The sequence below is a fragment of the Artemia sp. Qi Xiang Cuo genome, chromosome 17, assembly GCF_049724085.1.
Source record: "Artemia sp. Qi Xiang Cuo chromosome 17, ASM4972408v1, whole genome shotgun sequence".
Lineage (NCBI taxonomy): Eukaryota > Metazoa > Arthropoda > Branchiopoda > Anostraca > Artemiidae > Artemia > Artemia sp. Qi Xiang Cuo.
Window position 1 is genome coordinate 32157593 of NC_142810.1, and position 27408 is coordinate 32185000.

General features: G+C 34.5%; 1 protein-coding gene across 2 annotated transcripts in view; it reads right to left on the minus strand.

Moving 5' to 3' along the window:
- Window positions 1-27408, minus strand: part of dtn (transmembrane protein 132C dtn) — a 258507-nt gene that overhangs the window by 140333 nt on the left and 90766 nt on the right. For both annotated transcript variants that reach the window (XM_089103044.1, XM_089103045.1), the window contains exons 5-7: window positions 26235-26417; window positions 11193-11301; window positions 7041-7184 (exon numbers count right to left, since the gene is read on the minus strand). In XM_089103044.1, the coding sequence (XP_088959170.1) occupies window positions 7041-7184; window positions 11193-11301; window positions 26235-26417 (436 nt within the window). The remainder of the gene's footprint in view (window positions 1-7040; window positions 7185-11192; window positions 11302-26234; window positions 26418-27408) is intronic.

The window sequence follows — 27408 nt, forward strand, 5'->3', positions numbered from 1 at the left end:
ACTTGAAACTTATCTTCTTTGTTATTTATCAAGAGAAGTAGAAATCTGGTAGAAACGAAATGGCTGTGGCGCTTCAGAACCCTTGCATAATACGAGTGAACCCTTGCCTTGCATAATAATAGAACCTTTGCATAATAATAGTTGAAGTATCTATTAGCTATGTATTCTTAACATAAATAATTATCAAAATTAGTAGTTTTTTTTCATCAAGCATTACTGCATACAAAACTTGAAATACTGTATCACAAAATTTGTCAGTTATCCGGGTAAAAACTTTGAACATAAATTTGAACTTAGAAGCTAAATTTTTTCATAATGCCCTTTGCCTATATCTGTTCTGTCACCTTTCAAAAAGTTGAAATGGGCAACTTTGATATTTATTGTTTGTTTTTTTTTCGCTCTTTTGGATTCCTAAAAAGCCTTCTTGTATTAAAAACTGGTTTTAAATAACAATTTTAAAAAAATGCATTTTAAAGTTTTTTTTTTGCTTCTTTATAGAATATAATATATTCTGTCATGTAGTCATGTAGTATGTCATGTAGTCTGTCATATTATGTCATGTAGGCTAAGGCTGAACTGCTGCTTTTTTATTGCTTTTGGCTGCTCTTTTGGATATTATTCATTTTTTCTTTTGGGGATTCATTCCAAATTATAAACTAATAAATACCTAATATCAGTCAAATTATAAACTGCATCTAAAAGGAGTAAATTTATCAAATTGAAAAATACATGATGAACACTTCACATGAGAACACTTCAATTACAATGAAACAAAAAACACCTAATGATTTATTCGGTATGAAGAAAAATGAAGTGCCAGCTCTTATCTTAGGTAAAAAATGAAGAGCTCGTCCGTTTTAAATGTAATTAAATAAAATAATATGCAGACTGAAGTAGCTCCAGGAAGATGTTGAGATTTTCTCCCTAGTTCATCACTTTTAATCCAAGCAAAATGTTAGGACACTTTGTAGCAGTTATTAAGTTTAAGCTTTGATTTCCAAATGCTCACAAAAATTACCAAATTTAAGAAAGTCGCAACAATAAGTCACGTGTGGTCAAAATACTTAAAGACTCCTCTTTGATCCTCACCCAGGCTCAAAGCCTCTGCTATGGTCATTTCCATGGAAATCTCCAAAGAGGTGCTTTTTAAAATATTTTTCAAGCATAGTTAGGGGTATTTAGCCTTTTTTGCTTTTATTCAAAGCCTTGAAAAAAGTGGTATAATATTCCAAACGTTACATTTGTTATATTTGTGCATATTTTTGGTAATCATTTGTGGGGTTATCAAATTTTTAAACCACTGTAGATACGTAAGAACGTTGCAACATCTAGTACCCAGAGGTCATAAGACTGTCAAAGACTCCTCCTTGAACCTCCCGAATTGAAAGCTTTTATTATGACCTGACCTTTTATTGTAACTTGGGCACTGGACCAAGGGCGGCATTGTCACTCGAGCGCAATATTAGGTGGGGATGTCGATATCGCTGTCGTCATACCAACTCGTACTTATGAATGAATGTTTTCAAAGTAAACCCGTTTCATCAATAAGAAAAAAAAACGGGTTGGACGCATATGTCCCTTTCCGTTTGGACGATAAAACCATACAAGTTCTGTATCAAGCATAACTCACGGAAATCCTTTTAATTTTTGTCAACTTTTAAACTTTTTGGGATCCCTGCTTTCAATAAAAAAAAATGATAGTACCATCACTTAAATATAATAACTCCCTATGCCCACCCCCCTATGGATACTATCTTGATAGGATACCGTCTCTGCTTTAAATAAAAAAAATTATTAACTTATTGGCATCCCTTCTTCAAAAAACAAATCGAGGTATTATCATTTAAATATGATAGCCCCCCCCCCCCTCTGGATACCACCTTAATAAGATGCCGTCTCTGCTTTAAATTAAAGAAAAATAATTTTTTGGCATCCCTGCTTTCAATAAAAAAATTTCGAGATATTATCATTTACATGTATTACCCCCCCCCCCCTCTCTGGATACCACCTTGATAGGATACCGCCTCAGCTTTACATTAGAAAAATAATTTACTTAATAAATAACTAGGTCACTATATGGTTCAAACAAACACACAAAATAACGTTAAACAGCTTAGTGTTCCTTGAAAAAAAAATTGAGGGTATGTGTAAAGGGGTACAAAGACAACAACAAAAATGTCGAAATTATTCAGATATACCTCAAATTATTGGAAAACTGAGTCATAGATTCGCCATGGCATTCAATAAGATCCAAAGAATCTAATTAAAATGGAGCACACACAAAAGTCAAATTAGGCCAGTAGCCTATGAAAAATTGCAAAATACGCAAGACAATGAACAAGTCCCAATGAGGGGCCCTGGGTCTATCAAAATATTTCAATGGTTTCCCAGGGACTTTGATATAGTTTTCTTCTGTCTCCACTTTAAATGAAAAAAATAATCTTTTTGGCATCCCTGCTTTCAATAAAAAAAAAATTTTGTATTATCATTTAAAAATAATAGCCCCTATAGGCAATAATTTACAATTTATTTATGAATCATATTTTTGGGGTAACTTCCGTTTCAATCTTTAATTCCCCAACCTTGTACATAGCTTTGTCTATAGCTAAATTTTGTCTCAATAGGTTTTTTTTTTGGGGGGGGGGGGGGGTAAAAATGTTTCAGAAAGAAGATTGCATTTTCTATCAGGCGTTCAACAATTGAGTATTAAATATTAAAAAAATCTTATCTAAAAACAGCAAAAGAAAAACAAATTCTGCAAACTTACAATTCAGCTGTAGACACAATCTGTCGGCTATCAATTTCAAAATCCAACTAAAGACTGAAGCTGTATAGCAGTGAATGTGTTCTATAATTCTATTCAACTTGAAAATAAAATTCTTGACTATGAAAGATGTAAGAAATAGCGATTGGAAAAATTTATTCGAAATGATTTAAACTCATTTCATAAAGATGATACTTTTTGTCAACATTTGAAGAACTGTGTATATTGCAATATTTGCAATTACATATTGCATCTGTCTGGTTTTTATGCAAAGTAACAAAGAAACAAAAATTAACGAATAAGAGAGTAGTGAAGAATTATGGTATGCAAAGTAATATTTGGCAGGGAAAGTCACTGGTGATAAATCGCTACGGTGGCAAGGTGATTGCGTGATTTTTGGGGATTCGGGGAACCAAATTTTTTTCGGGGTGACGCATAGATTTTCGGGGAAATACCCAAAAATTCGGGGATAGTACAAGCCCTGCTTGATTTCTAATCAGGAAGATCGAAATACTAAACCACACGAGAAGGAAAAGCCCCGACTTTACGGTTGACGCAATAAAAGATTGCCGCAAAATTAATTTAAAGTCGACCGAATGCCGCCGCCTCTTCCGGCAGCGGCGGGCCTGCGGCTTGCCGGCGGCGTTACGACACTTCGGCGGCGTTCGATCGGGCGTCTCGTCGGTGGCGTTCGGTCGATCCGCCGGCGCGGCACCGGGGTCTAAAATATATTCCCTAAATTAGTTTCTAAAGTAATGAAGAATAGCTTGCCACAGATACTTTTCCACGGATAGCTTGGCACTGGAACATCGTAGAGAGTTTTTCAATGGCTCATTTTAAAGGAAATTAATTGGGTTAAAAATCTTTTGTAACTACGAGTAAAATAAATTATTTCTAAAAGAGAATAAATTTTTCCACTAAAAACTGCATTTTTGATGTCTTTTCATACTACAGTCTTTTCAAAGATATTTGATTTTTGTACATAAATCATAATCGTATACCAGCGGTAAGATTTGAACCCACACCTCAAAAGAGACTGGTGACTAACACCAGTGCCTTGGACCACTCGGCCACGCTGCCTCTCATAACTATATATGTGAATCCGGGTTGTTATAATAAAGAACGAATATAAAGTTGTAAAGATACAAAGGGACTAAATTTTCTCGTATTATTTTATAATATATAACGTAAAAAGTGAATGGAATATTTATACACGTTTATTTTTCGACAAGAATAACCATATATGACGTAATGAGTGACTTGACGTAAAAAATCATATAAGATTACGTATAAGAAAGGAGTTGCCCCTTCCATTTCGTTTTCAGTTTTGATGTTACTCCTTACTTAACACTGTCATTATATGAGATGTGCACTGTCATTACATAAGAAATATCATTGCTTCGAAAATTATATCACATGAAATCCTGACAGAATAGGCCTATATCCAGTTGCATCAATTCACATTTTTATGCGGAGGGGGGCGTTTGTGCAATTTTCTCAGTGAAGTCATCATGATTTTATAACGAGGGATATTCAACAGAATAATCTTCTTTGTTTTGTGTGACGTCATTTATGGTTGTAACATATTATATATGCCTTTATATATTATGACGTCATGCGTCAATACAAAAGGATGCCAAGAGTCTAGTGACCGCAGTATGATAAAATTACAAACAGGAAAAGCCTATGGCTTTTTCTTAATTGGAATAGTAATAAATGACATGGCTACATCCTACGATTATGACGTCATTGATCAATCTTTAACATGAAATATGCATTTTTTCATAAAAAAATTGATTCTATTTTATAAATAATTTGTCTTAATTTATAAATGTTTTTAACCCCAACAATTTCCTTTAAAATGAGCAATTGAACAACCCTCAACGGTATTCCAGTGCCAAGCTATCTGTGGAAGAAAAAAAGAAAAAAAAAGAAGCTATTTAGGCAGAATGCTGCAGTAGATGCCACTTTTCTTGATTTTCAAGCCAATATATTTCCCTCGCGGTTCAAGCCAAGGGCAGAAAGTTTCGGACAAGGCGATTCTAATGGTGGACTTCTTGTTTGTATCTGACTCTTTTTTTTAGGAGTTATGGGTTTTTACATTTCTTAACATTGGACGCGACCGTCTCTTACTAGGTTGCTAGCTATCACTGCAACCCGGATGACCTAAAAGCATTCATTCAAGCTATCTTTCATTAAAATACGGATTGTTTGGCAGTAATCTTGCATTATCTCTACATAAAAGTTAAGGCTCATCTTTGAAAGATAACGCCTTTATTTTAGATAGCATACCCCATCAAAACTTGGAAAAAGTTCCATAATAACACAAAGCCATTTTGGAAACCTTGAATTTGGATAGAACCCCTGAATCTTTGGATTCAATTCGGAGCAGCCATAATTTTGAATACCCAGATCACTTTGTCATTTAACCAAATTAATGACCTGGTTATTCAGCAAATGTCCATAAATAAGACACATGAAATAGTATTTGAGCTATAGCATGTCCTTAACTAGAGACCTGGCTACAGTGACAGAGGTTCTACCCAGGGTAGATTTTTGCCGAACCGAAGTCCCTCTCAGATAACATTTTCTCAGGCGTTCTTAAAGTGTGTTTGCAGTGTACCTATTTTAATAGTAAATTAGTGAAATGTCAAGCCTTTTTGTTTGCTAATATCTTTATGTGTCGTTGGTCTCTCGAGGGACTTCGAGACAAATGACCCCCAAAACCAAGATGGGACTAAACGTGAGTGATTGTGTTGCATTCGATAATTCCATTGTTGCCTTCGAAAGTTTTCATCAGTTCAACAACTTCATGTGTGTCAATCCATCGCATTTCGAGAAACACTTTTGTTCCTTGAGCAGTTGCAGCAGTAAGCCCGTTCCATCAATGGGTAGATCATGAAAAGGAAACGAGCGCTTACTGAATAATTTCGAAAAGAAGTAGTCGAATTTATAGAAAAACAAGCAGCATGAGCTTTAGGAATTTTACTAAGAGGAATGAATCGTATTTTTCATGTGATGACTTTTACACGTGTCTGTACTCCCGTGTGGACACTAGCTATTGTTGCGGCATTGTCATAAGCTCGACCTCTACAATTTTGATGTCGAATCTATTTGCGCCTGAATTTTTTACCTTAATTAATTTATTAACTTAATTATCTCTTCAGTGGATTTCCCTTTAGTTCCGAAGGATTTCGAAACATTAATTTTATACCCATTAATCTTAACGCCAAGTAAAACCTATGTGGTTTAATCCGTGTGGGTTGACTCAGGAGTAACTCCAAAATTTATGGATAAGTATTTTGACATCCTTTACATTCTACAACCCTTCCCATCCGACAACAGAGAAAAATTGTAGCAAATGTAAATAAAAACAGTAGTCAATCCTTCAGAATTGTTTTGAAACAGGAATGGCCGGTTAAGATATTAGGCCCATGTATAATTTATTGATATATACAATTACAAACGTAAACCAATTCTGGTTTAGCGAAATTCACCAAGGGGGTTTTCTGGACACCCAACGTAGTATTTTTATCTATTTTCTTTTTCTGATACTATTGGCTAATGACAGCCACTAGACAGTTGATTTTGCATATTATCTAAGTTGAGTATGCAAATCCGTTGACTCTGCATATTATCATAATACCCTCTCAAGGTCAGAATTGCCACCAGTAGCACGAAAGTGCTATTTTAGCACTATTTTACTATGTGTAGTACTATAACAAGTGCTCAGAGTTGCCACCTGTAGCATGAAAGTGCTATTTTAGCACTATTGCTGGCAGTTTTTGACTATAGCAGCAAAAATCAATCGCTGTATAGCACGCAGATCTGGGCAATTGTAGCACTTTAAAAACTGACCGTGGTGTCAACCAAGCTCAACGTAATACCTAACAACGGCAAAAATTTCTCATTGTTGATACTTCAAATCGTAACGGCTCAAATAATCCCGAAGAAAAAGTTCATTCGAGTTATCACGGACCAAGTCAGATAAAAAAAATCCCAATGGCCTGGATACGTCCAACGATTTTCCGTCAAGCATCAAAATTGCCTTTCGGATTAGATTTTGCCCGATCCCAGGATCACCTACAAAAGAAAATGTCAACATTCTCTTCAGCTAAAATTACTCCTCCAATTCTGCATCTAACCTCAAATGACCGGGATTCTGCCGCTCATTCGTCAGCTTTTCATAAATCATTCTTTCGCAAAGAAGCAAGGGCTTGGAGGGTTGTTAAATCCAGTCGAAAAAAATTTATAACAAATTAATATCCAAGCTCACCTTAAGTATACTTTCATCAAACGAAGTGCAAGAGGCTTGTAAGGTTACATCGGCTACTTGGCCAGCTTCTGAAACCATGAAGACTTTGAGTGACCTTGCAACTGGATGACCAGTGAGAACAGCGGTGTTTACTATCTCTTTTGTCTAAGAAAAATTCATGGTTCATTTTTTATTATTTTATAGAAAAAAAAAATAATAGAAAAAAAACGCATCCGGAACACTCATAAGCAATGAGATGATAGAAAGGACAGTTGTATATTATACTGAAAAAAAAGAAACTAATAGTTTCCACTCAAAAGGAACATATGATTTTATACAGAGTAAATAACACATCTCTTTTGACAGATCACTAAATCTTTTTCTAAGTAATTAGGCTAAAATAGAGCTTATATGCCGCAAAATGCGAAATAAAAATGGAAAAAAGATTGCAAAACAAACAGCGTGGATCTTAGAATTTCAGCAAATGACCAGAGATGAAGCTGTGAAATTTTACAGCATTCCTGCAGGCTTTCTGTTATGCACAGTAATGAGCTAAATCATGGCTTAGTTTAAAAAAAAGCTAAATTTGAAGGCCTTGGCGGCATCGCTCACACTTCCGAAATCATTCTCAAAATTTTCATCTGTTTTATCAATGCGCAAACAAATAAAAAGAGTCCCATTTGCACTTTACTGAAAACTAAATAGATTGCTTAAATTGAAGTTTTTACGTATAAATAAGAGTTCAATAGAAAAAATCCTTTTATTCGACAGTGAAACACAAAAAAAAATCTGGATATTTCCGTCACATATACAGCAACTGTCTTCAGCAGATTTTTTTTTGTGTTTCACTGTGTTCCAAAGATTTGTGTGTGTGTGTGTGTGTGTTTCACTGTAAAAAAAAAGGATTTTCCCAATTAAACTGTCCTGTACAGGCAGTGTAATCTTCGAAAATACCTACATTGTAAGCTTTGAACAGCTAATAGTTTTTTCCGATCGATTAAAAAGAAATAGATTTAGAATGAAAAAAGCATTGAAGGCACCAGGTCTTTCTAAAACAGAATAACTAAATGAATTGTAACGAATGGTTTATGTGGAGGGATACAAATAAGTATGGTGGATGCACCCCAAACATATTCCGGGTTACTAGTGTATCATTTGCGCTTTAAAGAAAAATAATTAAATAGCTTAACTTAAATTTTAACTTAGCCAGTTGATTTTCTATACGCTTGAATGGAATATATTTAAAAGAACATAAACATTCATAAAAATACAGATAAAAATTAGACTGGTAAAAGTATATACATTGATTAATATGAATATGTTGATATAAGAAAATAGATTCCTGGTAGTTTGAGCAGCGCTCAAGTAGTTTCCAACAAAGCTTATCTGAAATTCTAGCCTTTTGAGGGAATTGAGAAGAGAAAACACCATCATTATTTGTGGTAAATTATGTTTTTGGCTTCATCGTTCAATACAATTTCAATTCGTTTTAGATTTAATTTTTTCATCCAAAGCATGTGCTGCTCATGTTGGGTTTGATGTTTCACATAAGATAATTTTGCTCGTTTTATGTAGGTTTTCTTTTCATTTCTATTCGTACTTCACTTATTCATGAGTACCAATGTTGTAGTTTTATCAATAATAGTAATTAGTGTTAAATGCCCTGAAGAAGGATAGGCTGGGTATAAAGGCTGAAGATGCATTATATGGAGATTTCTATGTGGTGTTTTTTTGTGACTCATTTGTTAATAAAAAATAAAAAAATAACCCCTGCTTGTGTGAGCTCGTAGTGGCATTGAGGTGGCCCTTTCCCGAGTTTACTTAACCGGAATCGTGATTGCAAACAGCACTGCAGGGTAATCCTGAGGAGTAGCACCCCTCAAGGGACTTATAGCCTCGAGTACGTTCCGACCATGGACTTTAGTTGACTACAGTTGAATTACAGTCAACTTCAAGCATTTTGCCCTCAATAGCAATATCTAATCTGATCGTTTTACAATTGACAACTACTTGACTTTTTGTTGCTCCTGTGACTGAGTCAACGCGCAGTCAATTAACGGTACTAGAACAGTCACTTACGGATTTTGAGTTTTTGACAAAGCTGGTCAAAGGGTATGCAAAATGGACTCCATATAAGCTCCTTTGAAAGCTTTCCTAACAATCTGACAACTGCCTTACTGGCAAAAAAGCGAACTTTTTGAGATCCTAACCTTTCCAGAACTACAGTGCGAACTGTATTTGACTTGACTGTAGTCAAGTCAACTACGATGATTCATGACCCCATCGCACTCCTAGTAGACGACACAGCATCGTGATTAATAGATTTTTCTTCTGGGTTCTGTTCGTTTTGGTGGGCTTTTCCATGCTGAATAGCCTCTTCCTAGTTATTTATTACGAATTACATCCCCACTGTAGAATAATACTTGTAGGCATGAATATATAATGAGTTGTAGGTAATGGGTTTCAAACTTCATGTGAAGGGTGTCGACTCTTTTTGATAGAAGAATATTACCTAGTGCAAGAAACCATGTAGAAACAAGTATGGGCCATGGCTTGCACAAAGTCTCCTTTCAACCGGAGGTCCCAGGGACTTCTTTTTGGCAAGTTCCAAGCGGGCTAAAACGCTTAGTGTACACGAGAAGAAGTTATTACAATATTAGACTTTATACAATATTTTCATTAGTAAAAAAAGATGTTCTTGAATTAACCAAGTGTTTATTTTAAGTGTTCTATCATTCTCCACATTAATCGGGTCTTAGTTTTAAAGCTAAAAAATCCGTTAACTAGTTACAAGAAAAACATGTGCGCGATGATATTTTTTAGAATTTTAAACAACTTTAGTATTATTACTACTATTATGCAGTTCCTTTGGGAATCTTCTTTCGTATATTTATACCTCTTTGGCTTTACCTGTTAATCTCAAAATCTGTATTCCAGCTTTATTCAGCTAAAAATACGATACTATTAAGAACACTCCTTCCAGAAACTCATAATTGACAGTCAAGCTATTCTTGATCCAAGCAGATACTTAACTCGACTCGATTGTATTTTTTCGTTCAACAGAATATTCTTCCTCGCCAACTGAGGATTAAGTCGTATCCGTGGACCTCTGCCCTCCTTTTTTTGGGGTGGCAGTTCCATTTAAATGATGCTCCAGTATTTCTATGTAATTTTCATGTTTCAATTTTTAAACAGTGGACAAAATTGTGGACATAGCCGAGAAAAACTATATTATTTCAGAACTCGCCAACAAAAGCTGCTACTTCAGAATTTTGTTTAATACTGCAGGAAAAATATATAATTTCTTTAAGGTATTCAATCCACCTTTGCCAAAAAAAAAAAAAAAAAAAAAAATAAACAAAAAAAAAAAAAAAACAATACCACAAACACAAATCTGAGTTTTATTCGGTCGACCAAAAGGTCCTGCAGTACCCACAACCCTACCCTAGATTTCATTCCGGTGAAGAGGGGTCCGGTCACGTTTTTTAAAGGAATTGCAAAACCGCACAGTTATTATTCTGCATTGTTTTTTTCTGTCGTCACTCAAGGGAAAGGCCCCGAAAGTAGAACTTAGTACCCTTGCCCCTAATCAACCTTTTCTAGAAGATATCAGCAAACGGTTATGAACTCCATTATGATGAACGATACAAAAAATAGAACTTTTTTTGGAAATTGACTCTTCTTGGATCAAATGCAAATACCAGTTCTTGACAATTTCTGATTTTATTTTGATCATTGAACCTCCACAGACATGACAAATCTCTAAAGGCCTTCATACCTGATAATCATATGGTCCTTAGATGAATCTTGATAAATAATTACAGAACAATTAAAATTATTTTCAGCGACTAATTTTTTGATCAAAAGAAAAAAGAGAGATAGTCTTTCCATAACTTTCAATTCCCGTTTTATCAAAGCAAGAAAATTATTCGAGAAGGTTCTTTAAAACTCAAGTTCTATTCGTTGAAGTGTAGATAGAACCTTTTTGTGAGTATTTACATAGTTTACAAAATATCGTTTTAATAGAAGACATAGTAGCAAGGAAACAGTTTTTAGAAGAATTCTTCCTTTTTTTTGGAAGAAGATTTTCATTTCTTTTTTTTTTGAATAAGATAGAACTCCCATTTATAGAAATTTGTTTTTTTTAGAAAATTAACGCTCATAAAATCATACCTTCACCATAGGCACGATAGCTTGTACAGTATCCTTATTAATGGGAAGCTTACAACCTTCTATCTTGGCCTCATCTTGTTGAAATGATGGGAATTTGTCTTTCTGACTCCTAGAAACAAATAAAATTCAATAAACATCGTTTTTGAATAGTCTGTTGAAATGTGCCCCTGGACTTTTTGTTTTATATCCTAAAGTCAGTTTGCGTGAAATATTTGAATGTGTTAAATTGTTTTTCTTTTTTTTTTAATATCAATTGTAAAAGGTTTATATTCCCTATGAAACATGTAATTTTGCGACAAGCTTTTGGTTATAAGATACCCAGAAAGGACAAGATATTTAAATAATTAGATTAATTAGTTTCAGATCTATCCATTCACCGAGTCTGAATTTTGATACTACCTACATTTTTTTTTTTAAAATGAATGACTCAATCACGCTTAAATAATAAAAACATTCTTCTTTTTATTTTTTTTCATCATCCTTTTTACATGTTTATCAATCTAAAAAAAAAAAAAAATCAAGAAGAAGTTTCAAATAAATCATTCCGTTTATGGATAAATCTAAATCTCAGCTAGGTAATGATAGCAAGATTATCATCTTACGTTAAAACATTAAAACAATAGGACTACAGAAAAATGACATGCCAAGAACTTGCACAGGTAATATGAATTACTCAAGAATTACTGTTAGGGCAGTTTCATACAGCAGTATATCCAAAAATATAGCCTTTTAATTTATATATATATAAATATATATATATATATATATATATATATATATATATATATATATATATATATATATATATATATATATATATATATATATATATATATATATATATATATATATATATATATATATATATATATATATATTTACATTCTACGCATCGTTTTTACATCTTTTTTTTTCTTTTTTTTTAGAATTCTTAGTGTTTCAAATTAACAAGTAAATAAGTAAACACACAAATAATTCTGAAACATAGTTATGCCTAACTACACAGTTGACAGAAAAATCCCGATTGCACGTTTAAATCGAGCGTGAAAACCACCATAACAACCACATGCTTTAATTCTTGAAACAAAAATAATTTAATTTTGTTGCCTGGTTTTGTTCTTAGCATTCAAAACATCGAACTTCGATTTATTATATTTTCTTTCATCTCCTGTTTCTGTGCATCGCTTTTTTTACATATTTTTTTAGGTAGAATTTTTGGCGTTTAAAAATTAATAAATAAATAAAACATGGGCAGTGTTTTTTTTTTATTTAAACACGGCGAAATACATCATCTGAATGAGGGAGCTGGACATTTTAATGCCAAAATTTGGGTCATTCTGTGACAGCAGGATTTATAAGCTTCGGATTCCACAGTGGGTCATACCTATGCTTCAAACAGAACCTTAAGACTTAACACAATTTAGAATATTTTTTATATCAATTTCGAATATAATTTTCAATCAAGCAGAAAAAAATAACAATGGTAAAAATTTGTTTGGCATAACTTGTGGCTTTTATAGCATCGATGAATTTATAAAGATATGCATTAGTGAGGTTTTATGTGCCTCAATTTCACCTTTTTTTACACCAAAGAACGTCGGCGACGGTCAATCTTGTTTTATAAATTATTAGCGTTATCGCTCGACAAAAAGTATCTGGGACTATGTATCTGAGAATTTCAACCCCCCCCCCTCTCCCCACAGCCTATCGGTTACATATAGTGTGTTTGACTGCAATTAGTTAATAGCGTCTGTTTTTCTAATTTGAACTGCACAAATAACAAACAAGGGGAATATTAGCCCTTTCGGTCACCATACCCTCAGCTGAAGATTTCAATGTTTTGTTTGGTTTTTACTTCCCCTATACAGGGCAGCGATGCACAAACACGGACTCTATAGGAGAAGGTGATGCAAAAACACTGGCAAATTTTCAGATGACCCCACCAAATTCTGCTTTTTAACAGTATTTAAGAGTTATTCCTCATCTGTGTTTGAATAAATGGATTAATGTTTTGTTTTTTTGTTAATGTTTGAATAAATGGATGTGTGTTTTTTTGGTACCATCTAAATTCTTTTACATATATGTGTGTGTGCTTCTTTTTTTTAATGTGTGTTTTGATTATCTCTCTTGTGTGTTTTTTTACGTTACTGTCCTATATGGTTATTATTTTTGCTGTCATGCTAGCCCCTACCGTTACTGGTTTTTGTATCTGATAAATATAATAAAATATGTCAAACAAGAGTTTTTTAATTATTTTCTATTATTTGAGCCATCTATTGGTAAAATTAATTTGACAAATACCTGTAAAAATACGATTGGTTTTATCATAGTAAATCACCAGTCTAGGTCAAGGGTGGTGTCTGAAGTACAGTCAAAACAACATTTTTGTATGTTTAAGGTGACACTTTTTAAATTGAAGCTTATAATGACACTTTTTAAGATGATACCGGAAATTCTTAAAGTACTAACCAAGTTAGAGAGTTCGGAACATCGACGCAGCATATATGGAACGATCAACTGTGACCTTCGGAGCTATCGAATCTACCCAATTCGGCGATCGAGGTTTAGTAGATCTAGCACAGGTCACAGCAAAACTGACGTTATACGCAAGATTTAAAAGATATGATTAAGAAAGATGTCCCAATGAAGTCAGATATACTTGCCCGCTTTGTAGAGTTAAAGAAGATTATTTGATGCATTGCTTAAGCCGGTGCCAGGGGCTCTCTGCGATAAGGGAAGAAATATTTGGAAAAAATTAGTTGATACTTCCAGGTGTCTTTAATAGTACGTCGCCTCAGTTTATTTGTAAAATAGCAAGGTATCTGGAAATTTAGTTAAATAAAACGAGTAAAGCTTAACTTATTTTCAATTAATATCAAGTTTAAGAAATTGCATTGCATTTCTCTTTTGCTACTAAAGTGTTGAGTTGGAATTAAATAAAACAAAAGCAAATTAAGTGTATGTTGTTAAAGCAACTTGTTTTTATGTGTATGTTTCATTTAAGTGTTTGTTTATGTTGGCTGATACAATTTCATTATATTTGTGCTTTTTATGATGATCGCCGATGTAAGTTTAGTATATTTGTGCTCTCTTTGTGTTCATGGCCGTATTTTTTGGCTTTAATACACTTATCTATCTATCTATTGAGGAGTTTCTAGCTCTTTTTCAAAAATTCTGCAAAGGTGTTTTCAAAATAACATTTTAATACTAAGACTACTGAAAATAATGAATACTATTCTTGAATCAGCAACAAATGGCAGTTCTTTTTTCACTCGACTTTTTTTTAGAAACACTCTTTCAAACTTTTGGTTACTATGGGCTGTTTTGAGCCATTTTAGCCCTTTAAGGCTCAAAATGTAATTTCCCCCAGAAGCGATTATTAAATTACGAAAGAGCATAAACAAGGCATCACGTGATTTATTCACTTTCATCCTAGCTAAATTATGTTGAAAACTGCATATTTACAGTTTAAATTTTGAATAAATTTGGTACCATTATACTTGTAGAAATAAAATCTGGAAAAGACAGAAATGTTCAAGATAAACCTGGAATAAACCTCAGAATTATTACCCATCAAATGGTTGAACATTTCGCTTTTATGATATTAGCCTACTCAGTTGGCATTGGTTACTAAAAGGGTTAATAATATAAAAAAGAAAGAAAAGTCAAAATTATCCACGAATAGAGCAAAAATGTCACTTTGTCCAGCCAAATTTTGACCAGAAAAAACTGGAATATTTTTCGAGTCCCAAATTTTTCATATCAACTCAGATGTTTGAGAGGAGGGTCTAATGATGTTATGTATTAATTTTTTCTCTTAGGTCAAAAACAACAAAAGTGAAAAAGAAAACGTAAACAAAACTGCCCCAAAAATTTGAATTTTATGCCGAATAGAAATACTGATGGCGGTCATTAAACATAACAAGTAATCAGGGTTGCCAACAATCACGGTTGCAGCGGTAGCTGCAACCTAGTAAAGAGCGAACCACAGCCCATTGTAACCAAAAGTTAAAAAAGGCGTTTAGAAAAAAACTACCTTGTGAAAAAAATTTCCATCTGACACTGATTCAGGAATGATAACTATTATTTCGGTTTGTCTTAAAAGTAAAAGCTTATTGCGAAAAGAATTTTATAGTGATTTCGAAAAAAAGTCAGAAATCCCTCAAAAATGACGTCTGATCAAAATTAAAAGTCTTCCATTGGAATCAGCAGGGTCGAAAACCAAAATGTGGGAAATTACAGCCCCCTCCTTTAATAACAAGGAAACTGACTTTTTTGTAGGAGTAGCATTGATCTTTTTCTTTTTAATTTACCAAAAAGATTGGAGGGCAACTAGTCATCCCCCACCCTAAATGCCCCCTCCCCCCAAAGTCGTCTAATCACAATTTCGAGATTGCCATTTTGTTCAACATAGTTCAAAGGTCAAATATATTTGGTTTTGGCAATGATATGACCCTCCATAGTTCCTGGGAAAAGGGCAGCATACTGTATCGGTATCGGACGTATTGATATCACGCGTATCTGTATTGGCGTATTGTTATTGGACGTATTGGTATCGCAGGTATCTACACAAATTTTTAGTAGCTCATATAAACGATATTGCTCATATCGACGTCCTTCCTACAAATTCAACCATCAGTGAATTCCAAATGGCACCGAAAACAGTACTTTTAGTCCCAGATCTCATAGGGAAAAGCTGGGGTTACTGTGCTACTAGTACTATTAACAGGGACATTTCATGATTTGTTGTAAAGCTACGGTTCATATATGTAGGACGTGTATCAGTTTTACCATCCGTAAGTGCGATATAGCACTAAAAACAACACTTTTGATGTCACTTCTAAAGTAGAAAAGCTCGGAAGTATAAAACGATATCATCATTGTAATAATTATGATCCAAAACCCTTAACTAGAGGTTTGCAAGAACACCTCTCGAATGTTCCTCCTACAAGCACCCTTAATAAGCTACGCAATTAAGGTAAACACACCAATATATCAAATCATGGTTGCAGCGGCAGCTGCAACCTAGTAAACAGCGAACCACAGCCCATAGTAACTGAAAGTTAAAAAACGCGTTTAGAGGAAAACTACCTAGTGATAAAAAATTACCATCTGAAACTGATTCATCAATGGCAACTATTATTTCGGTTCGTCTTAAAAGTAAAAGTTTATTGCGAAAAAAGGTTTAAGGTGATTTAAAGAAAAACCTAAGACCCCTTGAAAATTGCGTCATATCAAAATGAAATTGTACCGTTGGAATCAGCAAGGTCGAAAACCTTGACTAGGGACATTACAGTCCCCCTCCTTGAACAACAAGGAAAATCACTTTTTTGCATGGGTAGCACTGATCTGTCTCCCTTTTTTTCTAGCAGGGCTAGCGGTTTACCAGAACATCATAGAGAGATGTGCAATAGCTCATTCAAACAGAAATTAAATTTCCTAGTGCCTTTTTTAAGTGACCAAAAAGATTGGAGGGAAAATAGCCTCCCTCCCAACAGGTCCTCTCCCCCCAAAGCCATCTAATCAAAATTTTGAGATAGCCATTTTATTCAACATAGTTGAGAGGTCCAATATCTACGATTTTTGTGATGATATGAGTTTCCATAATTCCTCGGGAAAGGGTTGTACGCTGTATCGGTATCGGACGTATCGATATCACGCGTATCGGTATGGTCCTATTGTTATTGGGCGTATTGGTCTTGGGAAGGTATCGGGATCGGGCATATCAGTACCGGGTGTTTTCCAATATTTCCAACGTTTTCTATGATTTCCCAATATTTGAAAACAAATTTGTCCAAGACCCCATAAGAAATGACGTCATTAGTATTAGAACTGCAAACTCGCTTTAGAATTTGTATTACAACTTAAAATCCTCGTTTTATATAGAAACAACTAGATTTCCAGAGTTCATATTACGGTTGATATGTTCTTCATTTCGAGTAATACTAGGTGAGATCAAGATGTTACCTGATAAATCAATCCATTATTTTATATGATGTGCAATGACTTTGAACTTATTTTTTTCCTGCCAAAGTTTTTAAGAAAATTTTAGTTGCATGATGAAAGTTGCTGATGTCACAGCTCCTGTAGGACCATGAAAAGCGTTATAGATATGTTTGTAATCCTACAAACATAGGGAAATATCACCAGTTGATTTATTTGCACTAGTTTTAATGATATTTGTTAAATAGGACGCGAAGTAATAGTTTTGGTTCGTTCGAAGTTTCAACTTCGCTCTTTAATTCCCTCGGAAAAACTTTTTTTTTAATTAATGTTTTTATAAAAGCACCTCAGAGCTCGCAAAACCAAAAAAAATATCTATCATATTTACTAATGTTTAACATTAGACTTTTTCCTTTTTAATCCAAAATGATACTTGTCTTTATCTAATCTCTTTTGCTTAAATACTTTCTAACGATTTTTTTTTCTAAACTTGTATGTGTCTAAGACTAAAACTAAGCGTTAATGAAAACAGAGATTATTTTTAAAGCACTAATGAACAGACTGCAACCCTGTTTGCTGGTACTATCACCAAAAAGTAGATTCTATCTCATGTTTGAGGTTCCTTCTGTATTGTTAGAAGTTATCCACATTTTGGTGGAACTGCTTATTGAACTTTTAGGACTCGTTGCCATAGAGATATGTGCAACTCCGAAATAAATATTTCCAAATGTTACACAGAATACTACTTAAGTATGCCTCAACGAAACACGAAGCTAAACCAAAATTCTTATTTCACAAACAGAAATAAAAGAAATTGGAGGGAAACTGATCACGTTATTAAGAATAGTACGTTCAAAACTGTTGTTCAAAGGTGGAAGTACGCATACACTATATTTTGCCACTTTCATACTTGCGGAGATCTGCAAATGAAAAGATTTCCGTCGAATCCATAGGAAATTATTTCCTTAACGATAGGTGTGCTGTTCAGATAATGCTAACTCTATTAAGAAAAAAGGAAAATTATCGGAAATACATTATAAATCCACTATCGGCTTAAAAAAAACGTAGCGGTATCATAGGATTGTATGTGCACCCATTTCCTTTATCAATTTCTAAGATCCAATTACAATGGATGCTCATGATTAGACCGCTTTATGTCCTCTTTGGCAAAATTTTTCGCTCTAGTTAAAGTAATCTATCATTTCCACATACTTAATTTGAAAATAAACCTTTTTCCAAAAAAGAAGTTTTTTCAAAGAAAAGTAAAGAGCCCTATTAAAACCTAAAACCAGCAGAAATAATATCCCATAATAGTCCAACTTACAATGACAAGAATTACTATCAATGAATAAATAAAACCAGAAGCGAACAAAAAGTAAAATAAATAATCACATTAAACATAAAGGTATCAAATATTGATGTATATGAATAAATAAGCCCTTAAACGTGTAGAACTTAAAATGAGAATCAGGTCAAACTCAAAACGAATATAAACCACTACAAACAGGAGTAGGGCTCCTGTATCCCTGTCCCAAACCTTCTAAGGGCTATTTTATAATTTGCGTTGTCGATCAAAAGTAAAAGACAAAATAGAACCACCATAATTATCAAGAGGACTGGAAAGAACTATTAAAAATAAACGGAAAGCTTAATATATAATCATAGTGGTTCCCGGAAATCAGAGCAATTGAACATATTACAGAACAGAAATTTTAGATTTTTCAAAGTTATAATTATAAAAGAAATTTTTTTTAAATATATTTAGTTTTCATTAAAGCACAAATGACGCAATAGCCTTTATAAGGTGTAAGGGTTGGACGAGGCAGTAGGCTTACTCCTGTTTGCAGAAAATTATGTTCCTTTTAAGTTTGACTTGAATATTCGTTTTTGTTTCTACTCGTTTTAGGATTTATTTACTCATCTATATCAGTATCTGCCACTTGATTGTTTCTTTTGATTTTTGTTCGTTCTGGGTTTCATTTATTCATTGACAGTAATTTCTGGTCGTTTCAAGTTAAAGTTATTCTAAAACATTATTTCTGTTCGTCTTAGTTTTTAATGTGGCTCTTTAATGTTGTTTAAAAAACTTCTTTTCCGGAAAAACATTTTTTAAATAAATTTTTGTTCGTTTTAGACTGCCATACTTTTATAACTGGTAAATATTATGTTAATATTATCACTTTTTTTTTTCTGCTTAAGAATTAAGATATCGGTTTCTAATCTAAGTTCTTAAGTTTCATAAGGTAATCTGAGACATATCTTTGATTGCATTTAAATAATTACTGCATAAATTTTGTTGAATTTGAAACCAATGTTTTAGGACGGTTCTTGAACTAAGATATAGAACTAAGCAATCGCTCGACAAAATATTCAAAAGAATCCTCCAACGAAAATGTCCAAAAGGCAACGGATTAAGGAAAATGGAATAAGAAAATAAATATAAATCGAAGGCATTGCTTAACTCTCTTTATTTCTGATCCTTCAGACTCATTTATCTGTGACTTTGACAGGAGCGTATGCATAGTGTTGAATAGAAAAGACGTTATTTTTACAACCTGAATGCACACAGTGCCTTAGGTTGAATTCAACATCCTTTGTAGTTCTTGGAATACGCCTTTTTGACTATATGGATGCACATAGTATCTTGCAATTTAGTTAAAGATCCTCCTCAACATTCCATGAAAATTACAACTTAATACCCTTAGCTGTTCCTGATACATTGCAGATACGGCCTTTTGATAGCCCTTATGCCATACGCTCTTTTATTTAGTTTAAAATATCCCTCAAAATTCTCTAAAAGTTTCGATTCAATACCCTAAACCGTTCCTAAGATATTGCAGTTCGCCCATTTGACAACCATGATGTATGTTGTGCCTTTGACTTAATTTTACATCCCCCTCAACATTACCTGTAAGTTTGAACTTAATACATTAACTGTTCCTGTGATATTACAGCAACGCCCTTTTGACAACCTGGATGCACTTGGATGAACATTGTATCTTTGATTTAGTTTAACATATCACTTAAAATTCTCGGAGAGTTTCAACTTAATACCCTTAGCTGAACTTGAGATATTGCAAAAACGCCCTTTTGACAAACTGGGCACACATAGTGTCTTTAGATTTAGTATATTATTCCCCTCAACATCCCACAAAAATTCAACTCGATACTCTAATCTGTTTTTCAGATACGCCCGTCGTGCCCCTGAGTGTATTGGGCTTAAAGTGGGAGCCGGTAGGAAGGCGTTTTGGTCTTTGGATGTGTGTGGTCTGTGACTGGTACCAGAGCCTGGAGCTTGCCTGATGAAATCGTAGGCCCGTAGCTACTGATTTCGGAGGGTGACGGAGACGATGCTAAGCATGGAGCCAGATATGGCGGAATGTGACGGAGAGGATCCTAAACCTGGAGTCAAAAATCGTGAAGGGTGACGGAGAGAAAAAAAAGGCGACGGGTAGAAATATCGGTATCCCGGTCACTTTCATCTATGGGCCGGCATTGCGTCTCACGGCCAAGACCACGCTCATTTCCTCGCAAGGGGGTCCAATACAGCCAAGTTAAGCCACTCCCCAACTCTGAGCGTTTCTCGACCCTTTGTTGGCCACTAAGGGGGTGAGTGAGGAACATTGCCGAGGGAAGGAGTGACGGAGATGGAGGAAAGTCATAAAGGGACTCGAATAGGAATGAAACTCCACATACGGATTAGGGAAAAGGGTACGGAGGATAAAACTCGGTTCTTCGGTTTTCGAGGCCGCCTTTTAGAGAAGAGACCAGGCCTTCAGGCCGTGCCTTGAGCTTGCCATTCAGGCGGCAGCCCCGTCATACGATGGATAATCTTGCCGATCTGTCCCAAAATACATCACCGGAAGGTAATTCGGTAAATTGGCACCCCATGGTAGAGAGGAGTAGGAAATAGGACAGTAATAACAATGAAAACGGCTTTCATCATCCCAGATCTGGTTACGTTCTGTTTTGTTTTGTTTTTTTCTATGAGTTTATACAAATTTAAAAACGTTCCTAAATCTATAAGTCAAACTTTAGACAATATAAAAACAAGATTTGGTCTCAGTTCCAGACTCAATATACCTATTTTAACATGACACATACTGCTTTGAATTGCTTTTGAGTTTTTTATTTACAGAAGAGAAAAACGAACACTCAAACTTATTGCTCGAATTCGAAACACTGCAATACTTTCGACAAAAGACAAAACAATGTAATATAAACATGCATTATATTTTTAACAGACACGAATGCAGATTGGCTTCGGACTTGTCTACAAAAATAATCTAAAAATGTTTTTACAATCTTCTAATAATCCCACCATAATTAAATTATATTTTTGCAAGCATCCATTTAAGACTCAAGATATTCCATCCTAGCATGATCCATGCTATTTTGCGAAATTCCCAAGTTTCGTAATGGAAAAAAAAACAAACACCACTGAAAATAATTGTCTAGTATAAAACTTACGGTATGCTAGCACGAACTAAAGGTCAATTTGACAAAATTACGCTCGGTCGTCTCTGTAACGCCGTGTTCGCGCCACATGTCTTTTTTTTAACCCCTTTGTGGAATTGCTTTAGTAAAACTGAACGTAACCAAATTCGTTCAATTTTTTTTCGGTATTGCAAATATTTATTGGGAATTCCCATTTGGTTCAGAAACTCTTATGTTTATTTCTATATTTTTTTTTTATTTTTTTTTATAATCGTTATTTTTTTTCTTTCGTTTTTATAACTCCTTCGAGCATTTACATTGTATTTGTATGAAGGGTTGAAATAAAATTACTATTATTATTATTAGTTTCAAAACATTAGTTGTTCACTCAGAAAATTATTTTAAAATCTTCATTAAATTTCAATTACTGCTGGTATAGAACTTATTTTCTGAATTATATATTCCGTCTTTTAAAGTGATGCTTATACCGCCCGGCTCAAGACGATTATTCAAAGAAGCTAAGAAAAACAAACTTATAGGTCATTAAATTCACCCACCAAATTTTTTTCACAGCATAAAAGCGGCCAGCTCATAAATTCATGCGAAAATGCACGCCCTTACATCGCTACAGACTATTAGTTAGATAAGTTCGACATATATTCCTTGGCAGATGTAACATAAACAAGAGGCTTTTCGAGTTCCGCCTCCATGTCTCTAGCTTGTTCCGCCTGGTAATAGTTCAATATAAATTTTGGTTTTATATAAATCCAGGATGATTGCTACATATTCAAGCTTAGGAGATAATTTCACTTGGAGCAATGATAGGTGGCCACATAACTTTTCTTTTCGTCAACTGAATTTTTCCCTTATAGTGGCTTTTCTACTATGCTTTACAAGTTTCACAAATTTTAGAAGTACTTCAACCTTCCTCTGCAATCACCAAGGATTATCTATTCGAGTGGTGGTGCTTAGGTAGGTCACCCCCTAGCCTGGGAGCAACTTAGCTTCAAGCAGGTTACGGTTATGTGTATGCAAATATATCGAGCAAAAAAATGGTAATAATACATATAAGATAAATTCTAATTGCAAAAGGTTTCGCAAAATTCTAGGCTACAGATCCGCCGGGCAAAAGAAAAAGGGCTATAAAACAATAAAATGGGCGAGATCACAAATCGCTTTAACGGGGCAAAATTCACCGAAACCTTAAAAGGAAGAAGATGAAATTTCAATTCATCCACTGTAAGAAAGAGAAATTTCAATGGCCGAGTTTTGAAATGCTTCTTGTTACAATGTACACCGTACAAAACTTTTAATTTGTGATTCGGCTCATTCCAGCCAAACGGCTAAATTCAACCCACCGATTCAATTTATATGACATAACTTTTTCCTCGGAAAAACTAAGGGCGTAGTTTTCAATGATTACAGAGATGTTCCTTGTAGTTTCGATCTACGATTAGCTTCTAACGGTATTGAAATCACTAATGATAGATGACATGAAAAAAATGCATCTGGAGTTTTACTAGGAGTAGAAGCTGACAAATGTCCCTTTGGCAAAACCGAAATGAGGCATGAAATGAAGGCGTGTTCATAGGATAAAAAAACGACAGTTTGAGGGGCAAAATTTCCAGATGCCATCCCTGTATGTAGCCTTGTTTTTACTAGCATCATTTTCTTTGAATAAAGAGAAGCGATTAATTTGTACCTTTAATGACACATGAAATACACATTCTTAATCTGAAAAAAAAACACGCATGACTACGTTGACGACTATGTAATGCAATGTTCAAAACAGTATTTTCATTTTCGTGAAAAAAACATCATCTACCGTTGTAACGTTTTTATTAGTTTAAAAACGTTTTCCAAAAAATTAGTTTCATTTTCGTGAAAAAAAACCGTCACCTTCCAGTTGTGTTATAGCCTATTTATGTTAGTTAGAAACATTTTCGAAAAAAAGATTTTCATTTTCGTGAGAAAGAAAAACCGTCACCTTCTAGTTGTGTTATATGTTTTGTTTTTAAGAAGCTTCAAGGGGGGAGGGGTAGCATTATTTCCATCTGTGGCAATTCTGTAAACGGCTTGAGTGCCATTTGCGATTTATTGAAAAAGATAAGGATTTTGAAAAGTATGGTTTTACCTGTCAAACATTGACAAAAAAAGAAGAAAATCACCATGCAATCTTGTTGTTTAAAATTTGCTTATATCAATTCCTGCAAATCTCATGATTTTTTATCTTTCAAAGTTACGATTATAAAAGAGATAATTTTTAGATTTATTTTGTTTTCAGTAAAGACCAAATGACACTGGAGCCTTTAAAAGGCTTAGGGGCCGGTAGTCCTATTCCTGTTTGTGGTACTTTATGTTCGTTTTAAGTTTGAGCTGATAATTCATTTTAATTTCAGTTCGTTTTAGAATTCACTTGTTCATCTGTTATCTTTATGTTCGATGTGATCATTAGTTTTCATTTCTGTTTGCTTTGAGTTTCCTTTGTTCATTGACTCTGATTTTTGATCATTTTTAAGATTTAATTAGACCTACTATATGACTTTATTTTCGCTCTTTACTTTTCTGTGAAGAACTTATTTCTTGGAAAACATTTAATTTATTCTAATATTTCTTACTTTACTTTATTAATGTACTTATTTTACTTACTTACTTTACTTTATTAATAAACACGATTATAACACTTCACAATTTACAACTATTGCAATAATGAAAAAACCTAAGAAATGAAAAAACCTAAGAAATGAAAAAAAACTAAGTTTTCATTCACATAGTTTCATTATTGGTTAATATTAGGAACATTTGCTGAGTTTCTTTAGATTTTCGACTTAAAAATTAAAATCTTAGGATGTGATTTAATTTTGGGCAAAAGTTGAATATCATGTCAAAAGTTTCAATCAACAGCAATTTTCTGCAACAAGTTTTTAACAATGGTTTTACTATAGAATTATCTGGGAATCGGATTAATATTTATATGAATTGAATACCAGGGTAATTTTGGGTCTTCTATAGAGCTGAAGCCATTCTGACCTCCAATATGGATACCCTTCATATACAAGTATCTCAATCCACCATTTTGTTGCAATAATCTTCATGGTATATTTTGTTTTAACTGTTGGTTTGTGTAAAATAAAAGCATATCAAGGTCATCAAACAGTTCGTGGTAACGAACTGCACGTAAGGAGCGACTGCACGTAAGGCTCAATAGTAACCGAAACTCTAAAGAAAACTGAATTTTGATATAAATAAATATATATCAAAAGAATCAGCTTATGATGATGATTCCAAACATACAAGATTCATCAACTTTGGTGTTACCCATCAAAAGTTACGAACCTGAGAAAAATTGCCTGGTTTTCGAAAAGGGGGGGGGGGAGAACACCTTCTAAACGTCAAGGAATCTTAAATGAAATCACACCTTCAGATTTAGCGTATCAGAGAACCCTACTCTAGAAGTTTCAAGCTCATAGATACAAACATATGGAATTTTGCAATTTTTGCCAGAAGAAAAATCACTCATGCGTGTTTATTATTGTTTTTTTTTTCAGGGGTGATCGTATCGAAATAATGGTCCTAGAAGACAGGGAGAGAGAGCATTCGAAAGGAAATTAAAAGTTCTAATGCTCCTTTTAAGTGACCGAAAAGATTGGAGGGCAACTTGCCCCCTCCCACACCTCTTTTTCCTCAAAGTCGTCAAAATTTTGAGATTATCATTTTGTTCAGCATAATTGAAAGATCCAATAAATATACTTTTAGGGGTAACATGACCCCGACAGCCCGTGGGGAGGCCTGTAAGTTATGAAATTCGTCCATTGTTACGTATAGTATTTGTTACTGGGAAGTTTATGGACAGTTTCCGGCGGGGGGGGGTGTATTTTGTACTTGAGGTGGGTTTCCATACGGAGAACTTTCCGTGGGGAGAGAGATTCCCGGAATTGAACTTTCCAGGGGAAATTTTACACTGGTGGGATTTGACAGAACTCCTATACGAAATTCTTTTATTTGTCTTACTTTCTCTTTGCCAACTCAATTGTACATGTGGAGATGTTCCAGTGGAATTGTCCTGGGGCTATGTGTTTGAATTTTCGGTTAAAAATTTCCACGTAAGGGGGGATTTTCGGACGGGAAAACGATGAGAAATCAAAGTTTTTTCCAAATGAAAGCATGCTAAGAGGAATGTTTCAGGCTGAATCGTCCACAAGAAATTTTACGGGAAGAGGGATTTTCAGCGAGGATGGAGTTGTCGGGAAGGAATTTTACGGGAGGTATATTTTACGTGGGAGGAAATTTCCACGGAGGAGTTTCCCGTGAGGGAAGGAGATTTTTCATGGAGAGTGGGCCAGATCTACCGGCATTATTTGAAAAACGATCAGAAATTAAATTTAAAAAAAACAAGTTTTTTTTGCTGAAAGTAAGCAGCAACAGTTGACAAAAATTGAGATCGATAAATTAAATCAGATCAAACAACCATGGTTAATAAGAAACTATTACCAAAATTTGTTTGTGCCTCTAAGCATAAGAAACTTGTCCAAAATCATCCTCTTGGATAGTGTGAAATAATTACAATATAAAGCTAGACATTAAATTAAAAGAATCAACAAGCTTTTTTATTGCTGAAAAACCAGCTAAGCCAAAGAGTGCCTTAATCTTCATAAATGTTACCTGTGTCCATTCTTTTTCTTCCTTGTCTTTGAACGAGTCTTTCTTCCCTGATCTCTCTGCAGCCAGTGATTGAACCTTCTTGTACTATGCCCCCAATCCCAGGACCAAACAGTTCTCAGGCAATCAATTGAGTGACTATCATCAGTGAAAACGTGAAGTAGGATACGAACAACTTCATCCTCGCTAAGAATAAAAACATTGCGGTTAACCAATAGCGTCTTAAGGAGGCTCACTTATCATAAGATGAGTGGAAGAGCAGTTCACCGGCTCTAATTCCAAAAGCAATAAGTTATAAAAGCCCACAATATTGGGGAAATTAAAATACTGAGAAATTAATAGCAAGGCCCTGTAGTAAGTCAGTAAACTGAATATATATGGCTTTCACTCTTGGAATATTTTGAAAACTACCACTAATCCTTTTCATTTCTAAAAAACACTGGCGGTACACTACACTAAACTGGTGGGTACATCTTTGCTTCAACTGTGATCGCAAGCTCTTCAGAGGTCGTTGTAGAGGAACCTTTGCCGCCTTATGCGCCAACCGGTTTGGGAGGAACTAAGTCTAAGTAAGTAAGAATCTGGTGTTATTCTTAGTTCAGACAAACCAGAGTCGTGTATATAATGATAGTTTTAATTAGACCCCGGCGCCGCACCGGCGGAGGGACTCAACGCCGCTGACGAAAGGCCCGGTTGACCACCGCCGCAGTGTTGCAACGCCGCCGGCGCGTCGCCGGCGCCCCGCCGCCGGCAGAGGCGGCGGCGTTCGGTCGACTTCAAATTAATTTTGCGGCAATTCTTTGTTGTGTCAACCGCAGAGTTAGAGGTTATCTTTCTCATGTGATTTAGTATTCGATTATCCTGATGAGAAATCAAGCAGAGCTTGCACTATCCCTGAATTGCCGGGCATAGAGCCAAAAATATATACATCACTCCGGAAAAAAATTTGGTTTCCCGAAAATCACGTAATCACGGTGCCACACATAGCGATTTATCACCAGTGACTGTCCCTGCCAAATATTACTTTGCATGCCATAATTCTTGACTACTCTCTTGTTCATTAATTTTTGTCTCTTTTGTTACTTTGCATAAAAACAAGACAGATGCAATATGCTATTGCAAATATTGCAATATACACAGTTCTTCATATGTTGACAAAAAAAAGTATCGCCTTTAT